Genomic DNA, 20648 nt, shown 5'->3' on the forward strand with positions numbered 1-20648 from the left:
AGATCTATGTCAGGGTTCTTCCAGGGCCCTCCTAGACACAGATATATCTCCTGAGAAATCACAATTTGTTAATGTTTTATTTTGTTACTTTTATATCTTTAATAATTTAAAATCTTGAATGCAAGTTTATAATCCCACTTGCAAATTTTTATTTTTACATGCTGATGTACACATGCACATTCAAAGATGTAACAAATGCACATACACAGACACATGTATTTGCACACATACATTATATATATATATATATACACACATATATACTTATTCTGGTAGGAAAGAAGTCAAGCATAATGAAATCCTAAAAGAAATTAAATATTCAGAATATTAGCCTATCAAGAGTCAGCATGTTGGAGATAAGATCGATGCTGATACATCTCTTCATCTAACAGATTACTAGCATTTATATCTAGGAGTTGAAAGTACAGCAGAAGCTCTTTGATGAGCTAGGTGAAATGAAAAATCAGTGTTATGCCTCTAACAATGAAAGCCACTGAGTTTAAATAACAATAAAGAGCACATGGAATAGAGTATAAAGTCTATGTAGCACATTTATTGCTTTACTAGTCAGTAGCCAATTGTACATATGTGTGTACATGTGTATATTTATACACATAAATATATATAAATTTTAAACTAACAATGGTAACTTACATACATTTCAAGTTTGTATATGAATAGAACTTTTTAAAATTAACTATTTGGTTTACTTGCAATCTGAATACTTTCTGCAGGTATAGTTGCTAATAGGTTCTGAATGCCTAGAATGAGCCTCCCACTGTGCTAAATATTTTTAGTGGGTCATCTCATTTTTCTTTGAAAAAAATATCCATGCAGTAAATACTATTATTATTCAAAATTTACAAATTCAAAAAAAATGGGACAACCAAGGTTTCAAAAAGATAAGTGATTGGCCTATCATTGTACAACTGCTGAGTGAAAAGCCCAAAACAATCTGATTTCAGAGCCCACGCTCTTCATCTCTGCCCCCAAGTAGAAAACATCTTCCCATTTCAGCAAATTGTGCTCATTCCGTCTTCTAAATATCTCACGGGTCCACCTTCCTCTCTTCAACCCACTGCCGAAATCCTAGCTCTAACTGCATTCGCCAGGATATTGCAGAGCAGAGGCTCTCCTCTCTGATAGTCTGATGTCTTGGGTTCATTTGCAGCCCATGTGACTGGCAGTGATTGCAGAACAGGTCGCATTAGCATCGATTACCCGCTTTTCTCTGTCATGATAGCCCTTAACATTATATGCTGAAAAGCGAGCCTCTCAGTACTTCTGGATATGTTCTGAGGGATCTCCGTGTGTTCAGAAATCAGTGTGTGCTCACTTGAGAACCACCATCACCTGCCATGACCAGCCACACCTACCTCCGGCCACACTCTGTCGCCCCCCAGGTTCTCAGAGCTTTCCAGTCCTCGCAGTGCCAAGTGGCTCCTCGTTGCCTTCAGTCCCCAATGATAGCTTCTGCCAGAAATGAGAGGAGTGCCCTTCAGACACTGTGACTCCATTTTGTCACAAGAGGCACAGAAGAACAGTGTTTGCACCCTAAATTTCATTTAAAATTAGCTTTTAAAAAAATGTATCCTTATTGTTGAAATTATTACAGATATCCCCTCCCCCCCCATTGATCCCCTCCACCCTGCACCCGCCCCACCCCAGGCCTTCCCCACACTATTGTCTGTGTCCGTGGGTTATAAGTTCTTTGATAAAATATAGTAAGTTTGCTGATAATTGAATATAACCACTTTTACTATCTTATTCATATTTATTTCATACATGGATCATTGATAGAATCATTGATAGACCGAGCATAAGGATAAAACTGGGAAAACCAAGAATTTCAACAAAAATGCAATTAACATTGCCCTACTTATTAATTTCACATTACAAGTTTAAAAAAATTTGTTGGAAACAATGTCTGATATTGCTGATATCCTCTGGTGAAACTGACCAAACAATTACAACTACAACTAACATTCCATAATGCTCAATATACATGCCAGGTACCACTGTAAATTTCATACATACTCTTTTAAATAACTTCCTTTAGTTTGCTTAAGAAGGGGCTTGAAAATTAAAGTTACCTACCCTACATAAACTATGGGTTATTATTTTACTGGAATGATAATTTCAAAATGCAAATCTGTTCTTATCAACCCTACTCAACGTCCAGTTCCCAGGTCTAAACTCTTGGGAGCTTAAAACTCTTCATTGAGTTGCCATTGCTCTTGGGATTAAGACTCAGCCTCTTCAGAAAGGACGCAAACCCTACAAGGTCTCACCCTCCCTACTCCTCCGTTTCTTCTTGAATTCAGCCTCCGCAGCCTCCTCTTGTGATGAACAGCCCTGCAGGCCTGCACCTGTTGCGTGGTTCTTACCAGGCCCCCTACCAGCAGAGCCCCTCCGCACATGCTCTTCCCTCCACATGGAACATTCTTCTTCCCCTTTGTCAACTTAAATTCGTCTCATCCTTCATCCTTTGGCTCACATATCCCCTCCTTAGAGAAGCTTTTCTTGACTTTCTTAAAGTAGAGCCTTAAACCACCTTTCATAGCCCTTCCCTCAGTGACTCTTACATTTATTTGTGCAATACTTGTCTCCCTCACCAGACTGTAAGTTCCACAGAGGAGTGACTATCGCTTTCGTTCACCGTTGCATCCCCTAGTTTCTGATGCAGTGCCTAACGCCTAGGAGACTCTTCACACAGTGAATGAGTGAACAAGTAAATTATTTTAATCCCACCAAAGTCAAGAAATAATTACAGAGTCATTTGAAATGACAATGCCTTTTTGTGATATTTAATTTTAGGTTCAAAAAAATACTTACAAAGGTAGTCCTTTAAAAAATTAAACATAGAATTTTGAGGTGTATTATGTTACATTCATCTCAACAAATGTACCCTAGGATTATTGTTAAAAGTTTGGTTGTAGTGGAAACAGCAATTTTCAATTTGAAAAATCAGTGACAAGTGTTTATTCTATTTAGGAGGTTTTCTTACACGCTACGGGTTGAGCTGTGTGCTTCCTCAAACACTTGTCTTTTTTAAAGGGAAAATTTATTTTTTAAGGGGATGCTTGTGGTTAAACATCAAAAGAAATAAAGATTAAACAATATTCTTTCCTTTTTTTTTTTTTTTTTTGTTAGCCAAATATTTTAGCAGTAATTGGTTTCTAGTTCAGTGACAAGAGACTTTGAATATCTTGCCTTCGACCCATGCATGCTTTGAGAGAAAGGGGGAAATGGACATAAAGTCACACATTTTCTGGAATTTGATGTGTTTGGTAATGTGCATACAAGCAATTGGATCTGGAGACTAGTGATGAAATATGGTGATTCTCCTAATGTTGAGTTTAGTAAGATGCTTTCTTGGGCTTAGAGATGAGAGCATAAAACTTCATGCCTGATTCTGCAAGAGTTCTGATCCTGCTCACCTGGTTCAGCTTATGGTATGGTCGAACCCATGGGTTTCAAAAAAATCCATTCACAATATATTGTCATTGTTAAAACTTGTTTATTAATAGAGAAACCAAAAAGTTGTACTTAGTAAGATATTATTTTGGCCAATTACTGCATTTTCCCCCTTAGAACTGTGATTCATAACACTTTTTAAAAAATTAAGGACCCCTTTGATGAAAGTTGTGGACTGTGTCTCTAGAAAATTCACAGATGCACATACTCATACAACTTTGCACACAATTTCAAAGGTTTCATGTCTATGAGAATTCTTCCAGAGATCCGAGACTGGGAACACCTATTCAACATAAATCCATCTAATTCATGTTGTTAAATGGCAATGATTTATATTGCTTGTCATTTCTCTCATTATGATTTGTTTTATATCTGGACTTTAATTATCAAAGGGGAGGAATAAAGGAAATGTTCAAGAGATTCATCACAGTAAAAAAAAAAAAAAAAAGCCCCTCTTCTACCCCCTCCCCCCTTTATTTTCAGGCTATTATTTCTAGACCAGAGCTCTATTGTTTGTGCTGTACTATACACTGGCTACCAACCAGACAGAGGATGCTAGTCTAGGCCATTGTACAATTTAATCTTCCTCTGGGCTGTTATGTAATTAAAATAATGTCAGTGCACTCTCTTGAACATTTTTTTTTTCTACAGGCAATTGTAAAAACGTGAACGTTGAAAAGCAAATAAAGGAACAAAAATATAACTTGTTTTCTTTATTTTTTATTGGAAAAAATTACTCATTATGGACTAGTTATTTAATTTAAAACTTTGAATGCGGTTTCTTTTGTATTCTGTAGTAGAATAAAATCTCCATTGGTTTCAAATGGTCATTTTTTTACAAGTGTGCTCCAAAGTGGCTGGATCTTAAACATTTCTAAACCAACCACCCTTTAACAGATACAAATATATAGTGCAACCGAATTAGTCATTTATTTTCCCCTGGAACTCTTCTGTCTGAGGCTGTCTATAATGCATTGGGAGCTATTCACATACTCTGTATATAGGTAATAACTTTTACCTACATTCTACCCAATTAAAGAACAATGTTGTTAAATAGGTTCACTTTTACAGTATTAAAATAAATCTCTAAGCCTCAATTCAGAATCACAGGTTAACTACACACTACACACACTCCCACTGTACATGCATAGAGGGTGTAGAAAAATATGTATACACACACTTAGAATAATTATAAAGGCAGTGTTAATCAAAATACATTTCATTTTCAAAATTAAGCTAGCAGCTGTTACAGCGTATATACATATTTTTAGGGTCACCCTGTATAAACACTGGTTACAGGGGAAACCAGTTACCTCTGATTCTGCTGGTGATGCTTTAGTGGAAGGCTTGTAGTGTTTAACTATCGACAGCCCTGCCTTCTGAGTCATATTGTTGTTTATAGATTCCTCATGATCTAAAAATGAGGATAGTTGTTTATATACTGTATAAAATTTTACCAACCCTTTGTGCTTCTTTGTATATTATTTGCTGGCATGAATAATATGCTAGACAAAGACTCTGGAATGAGAAGAGCCTGAGAAGAAGGGAGTGGGCCCGGCCTGACCTCACTGGAAGCAAGCAGTTCTCCCAGGAGGGTAATGATTCATCTACCTCGAGCCCGAACTTTGCTACAAGAGGCCACCACTTGGCTCTGGAAAGAGGGCTGCTAGAGAAATAGTGTGTGCTTTCTGTTGGTGAGCTCAAACTTGTTAATCCAGCTTCTCCTAGACTGTGTGTCACTCTTGCGTTTCCTTCAGAAATACTGCCCTTTGATATGGGAGAAGGGGCATCAAAAACAGTCTTACATATTTGTCAAAGGCATCTTCTATCTTACTAATTTTTACTTTATAAAAAGCACTTCACCTTCCAACTATTATGCATTGATTTACAATTTTTTAATTTTTCACTAGTTTACATTCAATACTATTTTCTATTAGTTTTAGGGGTACAGCATAGTGTTTAAACTATCATGTTTTACAAAGCATTCCCCCCAATATTTCCAGTACCCACCTGGCATCATACATAGTTATCACAATATTATTGACTATATTTCTTATGCTGTACTTTACATCCCTGTGGCTATTTTGTAACTACCAATTTTTCTTTCTAATTCCTTCACCTCTTTCACCCAGCCCCCAACCCCTCTCCCCTCTGGCAACCATCAGTCTGTTCTCTGTATCTATGAGTCTGTTTCTGTTTTGTTCTTTCCTTTATTTTGTTTTTTAAATCCCACATGTGAGTGAAATCATGTGGTATTTGTCTTTCTCTGACTGACTTATTTCACTTGGCATAATACCCTCTAGGTTCATCCATGCTATTGAAAATGGTAAGATTTCATTCTTTTATGGCCAAGTAATATTCCATTTGATCTACAATTTTTAAATCACGAACAATAAAAATATTTTACCATGCACTTATGTATATAATTGTTATATAGACATATAAAGACAGAAATTATATATTTACATGTTATATAACTGTATCACTATTATCAGTGTATTATATGTTCTAAAACAAACAAAAATAGAAATTAACAAAGGTGAGATAAACATTGTAAATAAATTTTATCTTATGAGTGGGATAGCAACCTTTTGTACTATACTGAAACAGTTATTTTATTTTTAAAAAATATATCTTTATTGATTTCAAAGAGAGGGAGAGGCGGATAGAAACAATGATGAGGGTCATTGATGGGCTGCCTCCTGCACGCCCCCCACTGGGGATCGAGCCCGCGACCCCAACACGGGAATCCAACTGCGATCTCCTGGATCCTAGGCTGAGCCACTCCTGGGCCCCTGATGAAACAGTTATTTTTAATAAATTTATTGAGATATAGCGCAGTTGCCTCATGTCAGCGTGCAATCCAATGGTTTACAGTGTATTCACACCGCTGTGCAACCATCAGCACAGCCGACTTTAGAATATTTTCATCCCGCACCCAAAGCGGCTCTGCCCCGCAGCAATATTTCCGCACTGCCCCCGCTTCGATTCGGGGAACCACGAATGTACTTTCTGTCGCCATAAGCTGAGCTGTTCGGGACGTTTCGTGTAGACGGAACTGTGCAGGCCCCGGCTCTCTGGCGCCCGGCAGCCTTCACTTAGCATGTTTTCCGGGGTTCACCCCGCTGCTGCAGCGGCGCCTTATTCCGTTTTTCCTTCCCAGTGCACCATGCAGCATTAACTACAGTCACCATGCTGTGGGTGACACCCTTAGGACTTACTCATTCCGCAACTCGAACCAGCACCGTTCCAGCACCTTGATCCACTCTGCACCCCGCGCCCCGAACCGTCCGGCTTCCCCCGCGGGCCCTGCGGTTCGCGGGGCGAGCGCGAGAGCGGGAGCGAACAGGTCTGCAGTTCCCACTCCTGCCTCTGGGTGGGGCTGGCGGGGGTCTCGGCGCCCAGCTCCGCGTCCCCGACGCACGTCCTAGTGGACGTCGCTCTGCGTAACCCCCGGCGCTGCCTCGCTGCTCCGCTCACCACCACGCTGTCGGCGCGGGCGTCGGAAGTTCTTCCTCAGCCGCTGGTGCCCGGGGAGCCCGCCCCCGGCCTCGGGGAGGATGCGGCGGGTGCCGCTCTAGTCAGCAGACACCCCGCCTGCTGCGGGCCGGCGCTGACTCATCTCCCTGGGCCTCAGGAACGGGCCCACGCAGGCCTCGCAGGGAAAGGCGTGTTGCGGGAGGCGGAAATGTCAGCATCGCCTCTCTCTGAAAATTGGGACAAAACTCCAGGACGAGAAGCCAGTGGCCGCGCCAGGGCCGGAAGCCGGAGCACCTGGTCGGCCGCGGCGCCTCCGGCCCGGGCAGCGCGGGCCAGGCCTTGTTCCTCTGGGATTTCCAGGGCCCCGCACCGCGTCGCGGGCAGCTCGGCCGGGAAGCCCCGCTAGACACCGCCGATTTTGCAAGAACGCGGTTCCGGGTGCGGGGACAGTGCCGGCAGCGGAAGAAAAGGTCGCCTCTTCCCATGATGCAACGCGCCGCCGCCTTCCGGTCCCGTGGCCTAGAGGAGAAACGCGCTTTGGCCCGTTTCTCTAGGGAGCTTGGTGTGCATCCGTTTTTTGTTTTTTGTTGTTTGCCTCCGAGGTGGGTGGTGGCAAGAGAGGGGACCGCTGTGTGAGGCCGGTGTCCCCAGGCGGAGGCGGCTGCGGGCCGGTGGGCCCCCCGTGGGGGCTTCCGCTCGGGTTTTCCTGGCGCTGCTCGGGCCAAGGCGGCTGCTCGAGGCCTTCCCGTTCCGTCGCCGGAGGCCACCGAGGCAGCCGCGTTCCTGGTGCTGCACGAACAGCCCTAACGAAGACCCGGCCTCGCTGTGGGAAGCGGCAGCGGCCCCGCGTCCAGGTCTCTGCTGGGTCCCCGCTGTCACGGGCTGGCGCCCCCGGCCCGCAGGTCAGGAAGCCGCCGCCTTCAGGTGCGAGCGCCTGGCCGCTCCTCCTGGCCCCGGTGACCTCCGCGGGCTCGCTGCCTCCCGGGCCTCTGCTGCGAGCCCGGCCTCCTTTCGAGCCAGGCTCCCGGCCTGACCCGGGCCTGGAGCGGGCGTCTCAGCTTGTCTCGTTCCAGGCAGGAGGCCTTGGCGGTGTGTTTGCCCAGTGCGGGTAGACTGACTACCCAGTGGTGGTACTTTTTTGAAATGCCTAAGAGCGTTGCTGCATCTTGGACCCATCAAAAGGTGGTGGAAGCCAGCTGGCGGCGGAGCTGGCGCGGCCACTGCGGTCGCCTCGGGAGGCCTGGCCACCTGGCCTCCGGGGCCGACACATCGGGTCTCATTGGAAACGGGCTGCTCCCAGCAGCGCGTCGCGAACGTCTCCCTCCGTCTGGCCGCGCTCTGGTCTTCCTGCAGCTGTGCAGGTCCCTCTGCTACTTCTGGGAGGTTCGAGACTTCGCATTCACCCTGCCCACCTGAGGCGAGGATGGAGCATGCTGTGAGGACAGACCTGTCCCAGCAGGATTTGGGGACTGTCAGAGTCCGGGGGACCTGGCTGGGATCTGCAGCTCTTTGCTTCTTGACCTCCGGGGCGCTGTGCACACCGACCACGTGGGCTGCCCACAGGTAGGTCAGCGGCTCAGACACATCTAGTTCCATTTGCTTCTGGAAGCTTCTGCCTGGGCCCTCTTTTTCTCTGCCAATAACCTGATTAACCAAGCTCTCCAGCACCTAAGACTTGGCATTCTTTTTGTCAGCTCCGTTGTGCGTTAAATGTTTGGCTTCAACAGGTTGCAACAGCCTTTCTATAGGACGCATTTAGCCACCAGCGGATGCGGGGAGGAGGGCACCCACTTGTTGGCCTGGTGGGGTGTCCTCTGGGGGATTGCTGGCAGCTTCGTGTTGTTTGATTTGTGACTTTGACGTAATAGATAGGTTTGTGGTTTTTAAAATTTAAAGATATTAAGACTGGATTCACTAAAATTTATTCTAAGAGGATATTTGTTTAGGCTTTTGTATTTTTTAGATATCTGTATTTTAATCAGCTTACAATTTAATGCCTGTTTTCCCTGAAAATAGCATATAAAATTGTATATGTATGAATGAGCGAAACAAAACAAAAACGTACTTTTAAAAAGCTGGATAGTATTCCGTTATATAGATATACCATATTTTATTTATCCATCAGTTGATGGACATTTGGGCTGTTTCTACTTTGGGCAATTGTGAATAGTGTTGCCATAAACATTCATGTATAAGTTTTTGTGGGGCACATACTTTCATCGTTATATACATATTATTGGAATTGCTGTGTCATATGGTAGCTCTATGTTGAACTTTTTGAGAAACTGCTAAACTGTTTTCTACACCGGCTGCACCATTTTACCTTCTCACCTACAATGTATGAAAATTCCAGTTTCTCCACGTCCTCACCAACACTTGCTATTATTTATCTCTTTTTTTGATGATAAGCCCTTCCAGCTGGTGTGAAGTTATATCTCACTGTGGTTCTGATTTGCAGGTTTCTGATGATTAATGATGTTGAACATCTTTTCATGTGCTTATTGGTATTTGTATATCTATTGTAGAGAAATGTTTATTCAGAAATTTCACTCGTTTTTAAATTGGATTCTCTTTTGATGATTGAGATGTAAAGAATTCTTTATATATTTTGGGTACCAATTAGTCTCTTACCAGATATATGGTTTGCAAATATTTTCTCTAATTTGTGGGTTATCTTAATTTACTTGATGGTGGCCGTTGAAGTACAAAAGTTTTTAACTCTGATTTTATATAATTTATCTGGGTGGTTTTTTGTCATTCACTTTTTCTTTCAGTCTTGCGTCTAAGTAGACTTGCTCCTATATTTCTCCTAAGAATTTTATAGTTTTAATTCTTACATTTAGTTCTATGATCCATTTGATGTTAATGTTTGTGTGTGGTGTGAGGAATGGGTTCAATTTCATTCTTTTGCATGTGGCTCTGTAGTTGTCCCAGCTCCATTTGTTGAAAGACTTGGCACCCTTGGTGAAAATCAATTGACCATAAGTATAACAGTTTATTTCTGGATTCTCAATTCAATTCCATTTAGCCATATATCTGTCCTTATGCCAGGACCACACTCTTTTAATTACTGTAGCTGTATATTAAGGGTTGAAATTGGACTTCCCTTCCTAACTTAGGATATCTCACAATTTGTGCTATATGAGCCTTGATGTAGGGACTGGGTGTAAATGCTAGTGTTGCTAGTGTCTGTCTGTATATCAAGTATTGTATAGTTTTTTTGCTTTCTTATACATTTAAAAAAATTAAATATGAGTAGAATCTCTGCTATTTTCTTCTGTACCTCACCAGATTAGCATGTACTCTTCATTTTGGAGACCACCACTATCGCATACCATATTGGGTTTTATTCTGTACTATACCAGTCTTTAGCCAAATATTATCAACCAGTGGCTCACCACCCCTCCATCAGATCCCCAGGAAATATTGAATCACTTGTAATGTGTCTCTCTCACATCCATGTTTCTACACACCCCAAAACATCTCTAGGGAAATAGACTTTATCTGAAACTTCGCCTTGATCACCCTGTTCTCACTGTGGTTTTAGTAAGGTTTATCCTAATAGAGTGGTGAGTAAAAACATACTACTAGAGATATAGTGACCTGGAATTGTTGATGGGTTTACCAGAGAGTTTTCTGACACAACGTGAAGAAGAAAAATAAGAAATATAAATTGCATAGATTTACCAGCTCAGTCAAATCAATTAGAGTCAGATTCCCCCCAAGAGAAAATAAGGAAAGATTGTGATAATGAACAGCCATAACATGTAGCCTCAGAAATAAACTGTAATACATACAACTGAAATTTCCTATATATTTCTCTCCTATTTTATCTTGCTCCCATTCCTTCTCTTCTGAATTTGCTTTTTATTTTTCTCATGTATTTCTTTATATTTTATATATTAACACATATATTTAAGCAATATATGATATTCCCTTTCATATTTTTAAATTTAAATAGTTGTTTTTATATACATTCTCTTGAACATTTTTTTCATTCACCATTTTTACTGTAGGCTTACTGTCCATCTTCACTTTTACTAAATATTAGTGGGTTGTTCTTTGAAGTGGATATAACAATTTAGTCTCCTATAAGCAGTCTATGAGTTTCTCTTGCCCTATATTTTCACTAATGCTTGGTGTTATGAGACCTTTAATGGTCTGATCAGCCTTATGGGTATAAAATTGTATCTCATGTTGGTTTTAATTTGCATTTTCTTGATTACTGGTGGGGTTGTTTCTGTTCATATATTTGTTGAATTATTGAAATATTTCATTTTCTGTTAATTTTCTGTTTGTACATTTTGTTCATTTTTCGGTTTTTATTTATTTTTAGAGTATGTATTGTAGACATTAAACATTGCTTTATGTTATGTTTGGCAAATATTTATTCCCAACTTCTGGCCTGCATTTTTCTGGCTTATGATAAATAAAAGTATTTGAATTACTTTCCAAAGTTTAAATATTTTCCACGTTTTCCTAAAAATTTTTAAATTGTGCATTTTACATTTCAGTTTTTAATCTACTTTCAGTTGTTTTTTTGCATGTAATATTAGGTAGGTATCTAAATTCATCATTCCCCTTATGGATAACCAGTTTGCCCTGCACATCTTATTATATTATTTTATTTTATTTTACTTTATATTTTATTTTACTTACTGTTGTTATTTTTTTTGTCAATCTTCACCTGAGGATATTTTTCCATTGACTTTCTTAGAGTGGAAGGGAAGGAGGGAGGGAGGGAGAGAGGGAGAAAGAGAGAGACAGAGAGAGAGGGAGAGAAAGAGAAACATGGATGTGAGAGACACATCAAGTGGTTGCCTCCCACATCCACCCTGACTGGGGCTGGGGGTGTTGAAGCTGCAACCCAGGTACATGTCCTTGACCTGGAATGGAACCCACAGTCCTTTGGTGCATGGCCCAATGCTCTAACCATCTAGGCACACTGCTAGGGCAGCCCTGCATCATTTACTGACATTCCTTGTTTACCTCCTACTCTGTATCTCATCCGTATTATAAAGTTTCCATATACTCCATCTGCTCTGGGCTCTCTTGTATTCCATTAGTCTATTTTGCATAATACTCTGTTGTCTTAAATGATTTAGCTTTTAGTATGTAGATATCTGGTTGGGCCTATCTTGCCAATTTACTCTTTATTTTCAAGATTCTTTTGGCTATTCTCTGCCTTTCCTCTCCTAGAATTAGCTGAAAATTTTCAGAAATATAGATTAATTTGGGGAGAACTGTTATCTTTATGAAATTGATTCTTCCTATCACAGAATATACTGTATATTTTCATCTACTTTACATTTCTGACTATAACGTGGTCAGGGTACATGATCTATGATATTAATTCCTCTTTTTCCAGTAAAATATATATAACAAAAAATTTACCATTTTCAGTGTATAGTTTCAGGGGCATTAAGTATATTCACATTATTGTGTAACAATCACCACCCTGTACCTATTAAACAATAACCCTCCATTTCCCACGCTCAGCCCCTGGCAGCCACCATCCTACTTTCTGTCTCTATGAATTCAACTACTTCAGGTATGTCATATAAGTGGAATAACAGAGTATTTGTTCTTTGTCACTGGCTTTTTTCACTTAGAGTAATGTCTTCAAGATTCATCCATGTTGTAGCACATGTCAGAATTTCCTTCTTTCTTAAACTGAGTAATATTCCACTGTAAATATTAATTTTTAAAGTTTGTTGACACTTGCTTTATTGTATTGGTCAATTTTTAAATTGTTACATGTGTGCTAGAAAGAATATATGTTTATTGGTGGCAAATTTCAATATATCTCAAAGCTAGTAAATTGTGTTATTTAAATTGTAACCTCGATCATTTTGTTATAAATTTGTTATAACCCCCTTCCATGATGTGGATTTTTTAGCTTTTCTTTAGAGTTCTGCCAATTTATGCTTTTTACAATTTGAGCCTATGTTATTAGGTTTAGAAAAAATTTTTTGGTTAATTGAATTTTTGTGTTACTTATTTTATATATACCCTTAAATGGTCTCAAATTTTTTCACCTGAAGTTTATTTTTCCTGTTTTTACCATGGCTACACAAGGCTTTTACTACTTCTTCCTTTTTTGTTTTGTTTTGTTAGTATTTTCCTTATGTCTAAATAGAACCTATTAATTTAACCTCTCTGCAAAGAAAATAGATTTTCTATTTTTAAAATTCAGTTTGACTGTCTCCATCTTTTAACTAGTAAGTTGAGTACGTTCACATCAACTGTGCTTAGTGATATATGGGGATTTGTTTCTAGTATGTTATTTGTGAATTATATTCAACTTTTTCAGATAATGCTTTATTTTTTCTCCATTTATTTTTAGATAGATTGTTTCTTGGTATTGCTTCTCTTTCAAAATCTTTTGTCTACTTAAAAGTTATGCACATTATTTCTATTTATTCAATAGTTACTTTTAAATGATTAACATGCATGTTTAGCTTTAAAAAGTCTAAAATTAACTAATATTACTACACCCATCCTGAATAATACAAAGATTTTAGAACATGTAAATTCCCACTAGCCCTTGGCATCTTATGAGATAACCTTAGGCATATTTATGATTCTAATTTTCTATAAAAGCAAGGCTTCTGAAATTCAAAACACTGCCAACCAAAAAAGAAAATTTTGTTTGCTCATAAGTACAAAGAAATGGCTTTAGGAATAGGATTTTATTTTTTTGTAATTATTTTTCATGGTCTTCTTTCTTTTACTTTGAGCTCATATCCTTTTTTAAACAACTTCAAATAATTCTGATTATTTCAAAGATTAAACACTATAACTGATGACTTCTGTATTTGATCCTGCAGAAATTGCATGATGATATTGATTATAGCGCACAGTGTGTAACCACCCACGTGTCTGGAAACACATGCAACTATCCAGAACAAAGTGGAAACCCAGAGGCCATAAAATCAGTCCCTAAGCAGTGGCGACAAGAAAGCAAAACCAAACCAAACAGAAGCAAAACCAAAATGACTGCTATTATAAAAAAATAAAATAAAAGACCCTTGAAGTCTCCTTAGCCCAGGGACTTTATGACCTCATAATGGCCATTAGTAAATCACCCCCAAATAAATATTTTACTCTATGCAAGAACATTGTGCTCGTCATACAGACAACTTCAAGGCTTATTCCTACTCATCTTCCAAATAGATGGCAATGCCTGTCTACCACAATTTAGGAAGAATTTGGGCCCCAATGGCATTGATGTCTTACTAGGCATCAGTAAAGAATTTATAAAATGGGTGCATAGTAACTTGTCTGTGAGAGGAATTTGCAGTTTTTATCAGTGGAAGGAAACAGGTGATGTTCAGGTATAGTGGCATTAGAGCACTTCGTACCATCTCAATATACTGATTTACCTAAGTAACAGTCTGGCAAAGTAACCAATTAAAGTCCCCAATTAAATCACCGGAAAAAAGAAAGACTCATATATGCATAAGAAACAGACTTAATACTGCATATTTAAAAGACATTTTCATTTGATGGGATAATACATTTTCCAGTGGCATCCAGTAGATGAAAGGTTAATTTGGGTATCTATTGAATTTTCAATAACAATAGGTTCTGAACTGCTTGACTTTTTTTTTCTTTTTTCTCCCCTGACAATGCAAGAGAGAAACAGCTGCTTTCATATTTACTAGAAGTATGGAAAATAACCATGGACAAAATTATCTCATTAAAATTGCTAATAGGAAAAAAAAAGGTATAGTGAAATATTTTAGTCAATTCCAGCTACAGCTGAAAAATATTATCTCCATTTTAAACCTTAAGAAAGATGCTTTGTATTGGTGAGAAGTACTATCTATTGGAAATAAAAGTGGCCTACCATTTTGTGCTACTTTGGTGACTATTATGTACCATGATAATGTGGGCCTTAGTGGACTGTCAAGGTTTGCTCTGTACATTAAAAGCCAGACTTAATCCGCGGAAGCATATAATAATTGTAGCCAACTCTTTGGAAAATGAATAAACCCTTCTCTCTTCTATAGTTTCATTTTTCTGGCAGAAGGTCCAAAAATATTTGACCCATGTCTGCTCTTAGGTCCAAAGATTATGAATCTGTCCTAATGAAGTGTTTGAAAGGTTCAACTGTTTATTTTAAGTAACATTTACCATTTTTCTTAATTAAAATTTTAATGTGGGTGAAATGCAGAAAATTTGGAAACCGCATAAAAGTACAAAGGGAAAACAATCCTCAAATCACTCATTTCTTTTGTAATCGCTTGGCTCTAACACTAAATATTTCAGAGTACCGTCTCCCTTTGATCATTTTTCTGTTGGGTATCTATTTTCTTAAATTTTCATTAGCCATCCATTATTTCCTTTATGTTATGCTTGCTTATAATATGCTTTCTTGGTTTATCTTATTTTCCAGGGAGGTCTCAATGATGACCACATATCTCCTTTCTATTTATTATATTATTAAACCTATATTTATTAGCACCTACTATGTGTGAATTCCTACTATGTAGGAATATATGAGTCAATGAGCAAAGCTCATACCCTTATGAAAATTACTAGGGATAAAGTGCTTGAATTTGGGGTGTCAACACACAAGATCAGGCTTCATGCTTAATTCATTATTCTGTCTATACAGTGCAGCATAGGATCTGTTTTTTTCTGCGTGCACGGTCGATGCTGGATGGACACTTATATGTGATGAATACATAATGACTATTGAATAAGTAGTTATTTGTCTCTTACCTACACTGTCATATTCCTAATAGTAGAGATTGGATAAATAGGATTTTGCTTGTCTCATTGTAAAGTTCTATGTTAAAATGTAACATTTGTATCATGCTTACCAATTAGCAAGCAGTTATTCCATTATCGCCAGGGCTTCCAGTGATGCCCAGGTAAAGCAATAAATATGCCCTATTAACAAAGAAGGAAGGTGCTGGTGTTATTTACATGTAGTTCTTACAGTACTGAGCTACTCAATGAGAGATAAAAACATTTAGTAACCTCAGGCATCTAAAACATGGTTATGTTATTGGGGAAAAAACGTATGGACTTCAATTTCCAAATATCTGCTGAATATTCTTAATGTACAAATAATTACTTAGCTTTGAGAAAGCATGAGAAAAGATATAAAATGCAGCAGAAAATAAATTCACAGATGGTTTAGCTACAGTCCTGGGTTAAAAAAGCTTCACTATTATACATGGAAAGATCATTTTGCATGCGCGCACGCACACACACACACACACACACACAGGTAAAATATATCTAGAGCTGCTTTCCACTCATCACCTGGCTAATTCAGTTTTTCCTTCACATCTCAGATTAAACATCACTTATTAGATAGAAGGTCCCTCAACCTCTGTGCCAGGTTCTTTTTTTTTTCCATCAGCTTCTTTATAGTTTTTTTATGGTATTCTGCATTTTTTTTTCTGTACAGCACTCCTTATATTCATAATTCCATTAAACTTAGAAATATTTAGTCTCTTTCTTTTCACTACAGACAGTAAACATAGAAAGGGCACAACACACCAACAGAGTGTCTGGTACAGAGTATGAGCACTAAGTAGTTGTTGCAGGTAATGAGTCCAACGTAGAAAAGACGGCAGGGAGAGACTGAGGAAAGCAGAGTGTGATGGGAATTTAATGGCAAGTGAACACAGGTTTAATGTGAGACCTCATGAAAGGTTCTCTGTAAAATTGAAGTGGGCCTTCAAGGGTGCGTGTGAGTGCAAACTGTGAAGTTCCATGGACACGCCTCAAGGGGATGGTACAGAAAAGATAGATTGACGGGAGCATGAATGGTCAGGGCCGACATAGCCATTGGCACAGTAAACACTGTGAGAGAGCCCATAATACTTTAAGGGGCCCACAAAATATTTTAAACTTTAATTTTTGATCAGAACAAAATGAATTTTATAATGATGAATTTAATGTATGCCAATGTAAGCATAAAATGGAATTTTTAATTTTATTTTTTATGGAGGAAGGGGTCCAAGAAGGCAAAGGTGCCCTGGGCTCATGAAAGTCTTTATCGCAGCGCTAGGATGGTATTTGTTATACTGTAGATGGCATTTTGGCCAGAATGTAGAAAGGGAATAGATTGAAATCTGCAGATACAGGTTGGTCCTCAGGTCCAGGAGTGACCAAATGACAGGCTGGGCGGTTCTTCAAACTGGTTTACCTTCAGGGAATTTTGTGTGGACTTTTCCTCCCAGGAGGGCTCTAGGGAGAGAATTCTGGCAGGAAGGATTAGGAAGGGTTGGGTTTAGAAGTGCATTGCCTCTGTAATATCCATGAGAGGAGGGACAATGTCAGTCTTACTGGTGTATCCTCAGGGCATTCACCATGGAGATGATTGAGAAAACGAGTTAGACCTCTGTAAAAGTGTTAAACATATTATAACTAGAATTAGACGTTCACCAAGCCATTCTAATCATTGAAGCAAATGCCCAAAGCCTGAGCATATGACAAATGCGTTCCAATTGAAAAAGTAAATGCTAACCAGGTAGGCCAGAGCAGAAGGGCGTCTACATTTTTTAAATGACAGGAATTAGATTTGTATTTAAAAGGCTTTGTTAAACTTTTAGAGCATCGGTTTCCTTATCCAGTGCATGTGATGATCATCTTTTGTATCACCATTCAGCTATTTTCCATGTTAAAAAATATAAAAAACATAAAAAGTAACTCAAAGGTTATGAATTTCCTGATGTTGAAAAGAGAGGAAATATTCATTGTGTAGTATTGATCGTTAAATTAGCTGCTTATCTGTGTTTTAGAGATTGTCTTTTTGGAGACAGAAGAATACACTAATTGAATCTTCCAGAAGCTTCCAAACTCGGGTTCTTTGATTTGATAACTTGAGAAGTATGAAGAATGAGAACATTGTTAAATCACCGAGAATATATTTAATACTGTATACAAGAAACTAATGATTTTTATAGCATTGGAACTATACCATACAACCTACAAAAAGTTCATTGCCCTATATCATTATAAGAAGACTGAAAGGTGTCAAAATAGAGCCCTTTAATTGGTAATTTTTAGGATCTCGTAGACTTCATTGGCAATATTACTGAAATAAAATCTCTATAGAACTTTCAAAATCGAGCTCATTGGCAGCTTGAAAGTGGTTGAATTATTTCCTACTCGGTGTTGCAACAGTTCTGGGGCTGTATTTAAAACGTTGGTATCAAGATAGGAAATGAGTCTAAGTCGACGTTCCTCTTGAGGTTAAAGGTCTGTTTCTTTCAATCAGTTCAAACTGACAGGCCTCCTGCCATCACCTCCTCCTTAGCGAGGCAGACAGGCCCTGGCTGTCAGTGTGAAAACATCTGTTGAATGGATTTATTGACTAGATCTTGTTTTTTCTCTCCCTTTCTCTATTTTTCTTTTCTTTTTCCTTCACGCCGTTTATTATGTCGCTGACCTGATGAACTTAATTTGTTGACATGTCGCTCTCAGTGTCTCCCTCAATGCTTGTCTCACATTTCTTTCTACTGTGCTTTTCTCTTGGCAACAGCGCGTCCCGGAGCCCCAGCACACACGTGCGCTCTCGATGCGCCAAGCTCAGCTGGCTGTGGTTGGCATGGACGGATTAGAGAAACATCATCTTGTCTCCAGGACTCATTCCTCCCCTGCTGCCTCTCTTTTACCTCACCCAGCAGTGGACCGCCCCCTCCAGCCTGGCTCTGCAACTGGTAGGAATCCCTAAAGACTCTCCCTAATAGGCAGGCTAAATGTACCGTTCTTGTAGGATTAACCGATTTAAATGCTCTGAATAACTCCAATAGCAGAACGCTCCATCTTAACCCAACACAACCTAAATTTTATGAGGTTATATTGGCCGCAAGACAAACAGCACATCTGATAAATCTTGGGCTTAGTATTAATAGCCTCATAAATTGTTATCATTCAAGGGCCTGGAAAACACATCAACAGGTGCATGGGTCCCTTCTGGAAAGAAAAATCCCCGTAGCATTTTTTTAGACTTGTTCCTCAATCTCTTCCTGCTAGTAGTCCTGGCCACTAGGAAATTTATGATGCTCAGCTACATTTGAATCTTGTTTTTTTTGTTCTTTTGCTTGACTGTTTTCTCCTGACTTCCCATGCAAGTGACTCATGAGAGACAATGGTGCCAAGCAAACCAAACTTAATTCTATACAGTTAGTTCCATTTCCATTTATTATGGCACCTCTGGGTGGGCTACTTAACCAGCCTATTCCTTTGCCTACAGCTGTGTTTGATATTTCAGAACCTGCCTACAGAGGAAAACAAACCAGATAATTCCGATGTCAGAGGAAGGTCAAGGCTGGAACACACACAGAAAGGGGTGCTGTTCCTTGTACAAAGGAACTTTGCTGTGTTCCTTTCTATTTGTTGGACCGAGTTCTTGTTCCAGGCTCTCAAACTGGCTGATCAAGTGAAAGCTATTGCAGCCCTAAAGGACTCATAATTTAGATGCAGCAAGGGGAGAATTCATATGTACCTTCCCCGAGAGGCTCTCATAGATTATCTGATTTATTTTTGAATCACTTTTTGGGATTCAGAGTTTCTTTCTGTGGCTTCTGTGACCTCATGCAACCCTTTGTGCTTAGAAAAGTTAAAGTACTTTTTATGAAATCACATTCCAAAGCCTTGATATCATTTTTTATTTGAAAATCAATGAATGAAATGGGCGAGTTATTTAACTTTGACAGACATCTTTAAAAGGTATGTATAGGAGCTACTTTTTATAATGTGTTATACCACAAGCCAACATTCCATACTAGGAGCTACAGGCTGGGCATATTTGGATATATTTCTTTTACCACATTAGCCACTGCCTCTGATCCCCTTATTTCTTGGAGCAGAGCAGACCTGCCCCAGTATCCCAGACGACCCAGGACTGCAGCCCAGTGTGAGCGGAAGCCACTTGGATCAGTCAGGCCTGGTTCTCTCCCTGGGATTCAGAGAGTTTTTGTTCAAAGCCAAATACATGATGTAGAGGAATGCGTTTTGTAGGAATGTTTTTGCATAGCCTTTAAGAATTACATACTTCTCAATTTTTTTTCCTGAAAGTGGTTTTTACTCAGCCATAAGCTTTCAGAGAACACAAAGTTACAACCATCCTATCATAATGCCAATTCCATTCACTCAAAATCATTTCCTTATTTTAAAGGGAGCTTAACTGTACATTTTCATGGTGCTATTCCCATGTAGGCTGCTGTCTACTATTATAATTTCTACTGATAAGAGTTTCTTTCCTTGGTTAAGGGGAGTGGTCCATTGCTGTATGCTTTGGTTTCCTTTACTTTTATGTGTTCCTTCAATATGAATGAAGCAAGATCTCTGAATATTAGAATGATCCTAGAAGTTGGAGGAAACAGTGTTTCCAAAGGGACAGGATTTGTAGGCCTGAGAAGAATCCAGGTGAAAGGTTGTACTGCAAACCTAATAATATAGCCACGACATAAGCATAACCTCATCCTTCAATCTAAAGACTGGTCATTTCAGATGATTAATTTCTTTCTCTTAATGTCAGTGTCCTAGTATTCATCAGAGTTTATACTCCAAACACAAGCAGGGAAATGAACTCGATATTATTTTCATATTTAATGGACTTGATGAGGCATATTTCTTGCCTAAATAAGAAATTTATAAATTTATATTTTAAAAGAACAGGATTTTATACTTAATAGGCCTTCGATAAATTTTAGTTGAAT

At 39.2% G+C, this 20648-nt stretch overlaps 1 protein-coding gene across 1 annotated transcript in view; it reads left to right on the top strand.

Moving 5' to 3' along the window:
* Positions 1–20648, top strand: part of HDAC9 (histone deacetylase 9) — a 696981-nt gene that overhangs the window by 495525 nt on the left and 180808 nt on the right. Inside the window, exon 14 of the mRNA XM_081146569.1 lies at positions 18467–18644. Within this exon, the coding sequence (XP_081002695.1) occupies positions 18467–18644 (178 nt within the window). The remainder of the gene's footprint in view (positions 1–18466; positions 18645–20648) is intronic.

Source organism: Miniopterus schreibersii (genome assembly GCF_964146895.1).
Source record: "Miniopterus schreibersii genome assembly, chromosome: 9".
NCBI lineage: Eukaryota > Metazoa > Chordata > Mammalia > Chiroptera > Miniopteridae > Miniopterus > Miniopterus schreibersii.